This window comes from Primulina eburnea, chromosome 6, assembly GCF_022965805.1.
Source record: "Primulina eburnea isolate SZY01 chromosome 6, ASM2296580v1, whole genome shotgun sequence".
NCBI lineage: Eukaryota > Viridiplantae > Streptophyta > Magnoliopsida > Lamiales > Gesneriaceae > Primulina > Primulina eburnea.
The window spans coordinates 4,706,881-4,709,500 of record NC_133106.1 but is presented as its reverse complement, the minus strand read 5'-3'; the positions used below and the strand labels follow the sequence as shown (position 1 = coordinate 4,709,500).

The 2,620-nt window shown below is 35.2% G+C and overlaps 1 protein-coding gene across 1 annotated transcript; it reads left to right on the top strand.

Moving 5' to 3' along the window:
- Nucleotides 1-278: 278 nt before the first annotated feature.
- LOC140833791 (protein PHYTOCHROME KINASE SUBSTRATE 2-like) lies at nucleotides 279-1,898 on the top strand. The gene has a single exon (XM_073198203.1). The coding sequence runs from the start codon at nucleotides 486-488 to the stop codon at nucleotides 1,782-1,784; it is 1,299 nt and encodes a 432-aa protein (XP_073054304.1). The 5' UTR covers nucleotides 279-485; the 3' UTR covers nucleotides 1,785-1,898.
- Nucleotides 1,899-2,620: the final 722 nt, after the last annotated feature.

Below are 2,620 nucleotides of genomic sequence, written 5' to 3'. Positions count from 1 at the left end.
ATAAAGACATGTGGTGTCGTTTCATGTTTGTATGTATAGGAGGGATTCACTATTTCAAGTTCAACCCTTTTTCAAATCTTTTACTTTTTAATGTTGGTGGTTATGCTTTTGAAATTATATAAGGGACATGTGCCGTCTAGATTTTATGTTCACGAAATGGAAAATATTTTTATATGAACTGATTTTTAGTTCATGGGGGAAAAAAGACATACAAATTAAAAACGAGTCTGGTTAAACCTGTTCATATAGTTCATAATCCGGAAATAATTATTATTTACATATAAGAACATGTCAATATTTATGACAAATCCCCATAGAAATTTATCCATTTTTGTGCAGTCTTCTCTGTAGGGTACGTACTTGTATGTATATATATATACGCATGTGATGTGATTTAAATTAAGCCAAAGTTTCCTTTGAGACACCACTTTTCACCTGCGCACGCCAATCCTTCTCTAAATCCGATTTTCTTGAAATTTTACTACATGAGTGCTTCAGAAAGTAGCACCAAGTTCCGGGACAGTTCCTTTTCCTCGTACTTGGATGGAGTCGAGGAAACCTTTGTTCTCGAATTACGAGCTTCCAAACGTGATCATGCTTATCTCGGAAGGAATATTAGGACAACAGAAGATCGAGAAATCGATGTTTTTGATGCGAAAAAATACTTCAACGAAGGCCCGATGGTTGATAACAAAGAGTCGCCAGATCACGAGTCCAAGAAAGATGACCCTGTTCAAGTGTTGCTTGTCAAAGATCGGGACCGCATAGCGACCCCGAGTGTTCGATCTGAGTCAAGCTGCAACAGTGGAAGCGGCATGTTGCATAGTGGTCCGAGGAACCTGCAGAAGCCCAAAAAGATTAAAAAAAAGAGCTTTCTTGCCAACATTGGCTGCAACTGTTCTTGTAGTGACAAGAATTCTGTTGAGATAGGGGATTTTGATAGGGATAACTGTTCCATTGAGAGTGGTAATCATCATGTTAAGAAATCCCTGTCGGAACATGATTCGAGCGCGAAGTTTCCTGAATTGGAAATGAAAGAGGGCCATTTTAGTTTCCCTGTGTTCAATTCCAAGACTGGAAATCAGGCAACTAGAATGCAAACACAAGTCGAAGAAGAGGACGCAACCAAGCGAAAATCATTACAAGTATTTGGGTCCCCGATTCTGGAAAGGAGCAAGAACTGCCTGAGCCTGGACAAGAAGCTATCAATGCTGACTTGGGATGCACTTGTTCCAGGAGTAACTGAAGAAATCAAGATCCCTTCAATTTGCAGTGATTTGAATAACGATAGTGACAGCGACGCAAGCTCCGATTTATTTGAAATCGAAAGCCTGTCGAAAGGTAATTCTTTTCTTTCCAGGCAGGCATCAGAAGGTCTGTCAGGCTGTATAACACCTAGAAATTGTTATGCCCCAAGTGAAGCTAGTATAGAATGGAGTGTTGTTACAGCCAGCGCGGCGGATTTCTCCATTTTTTCGGATTTCGAAGAGCTAAGATCCACCACCGCCACCACCACCACCGCCACCGCCACCACTTCCACTTCCACTTCCACTTCCACTGTCACCATCACCCCAAATCCTAAAAAACCAGGTCCAAATCCAAGAAACAGCCCACTCAAAGAATTGCCGAAACGGCGTATGGGTATTCTTTCAGGCTGTAAAAGTGAGAAAGCTGTCAGAGTTTCCGGAGCCGCACATAAATCACATGACAAGGGGCAATCAAACACAAGAAATCCCCTGAAATCAGATACCTCTGCACAGAGTAAAGTTCCAGCAATCTTTTGAAGCATGTGTTCGATCTATCTCAACCGCACTCCTGTTGTACACTTGGTAATCTTTGTCATATTCATGTTGTCAGTTTTTTACCGAGTTAACATATTACAAGTTTTGGGTTGGTTATACCTGTTTGGTTGATTCAGTTAATGGTATATATTTAGTACAAGGCTCCGAATAGATTGTTTGTTTACCCATGTTTTTAGCAGAATAGGCAAACGTGGTATTATACAGATCATCGTATTTTTGTTGGGCGAACAACATGAAATCGGACGAAATTATTAGAGTTTGGCAAATTAGATTGATAATTGATGAGATTATATTTAATTAAGTGAAATCTTTTCAAAAATCGGTGGAATTTCAGGAGATATCATGATATTTAATTGAGTTTTCAGAACAATCAGATTATTTTTGTTATTACATTTATATAACTTATTTATAAATTTTATGTCCTGTTAATGTTTTTTTTTTTTTTTTTTACAAAATATCATTTATTTTAAATCTATATTATCAATTCACTCTTTTATATTATATATATTACTTAAATTTTTTACAAAATTATTTATTTAAAATCTATATTGTCAGTTCACGCTGTTATATATATATATATATATTTATTTTTTTATTTATTTGAGAAAATCAAATATATTTTTTATATTTTAAAATTCTATTAATTTTGTTTTCTCTAAAACAATTCATTCTTTTTAATAATATTAAAAACTCAATTTATCAAAATTTGTAACTTTATTTTTTATTTCATCTTGACAAACTTAATATTTTTTCATTTCTTAAAAAAATATTTGATATATGCTAACATATTTTTTTGTTTTTTTTTTATAGAAATATTA

Bases quoted from the DNA above. Each gene is read 5' to 3' on its own strand.
- LOC140833791 (XM_073198203.1), top strand. From the start codon at position 486: ATGAGTGCTTCAGAAAGTAGCACCAAGTTCCGGGACAGTTCCTTTTCC.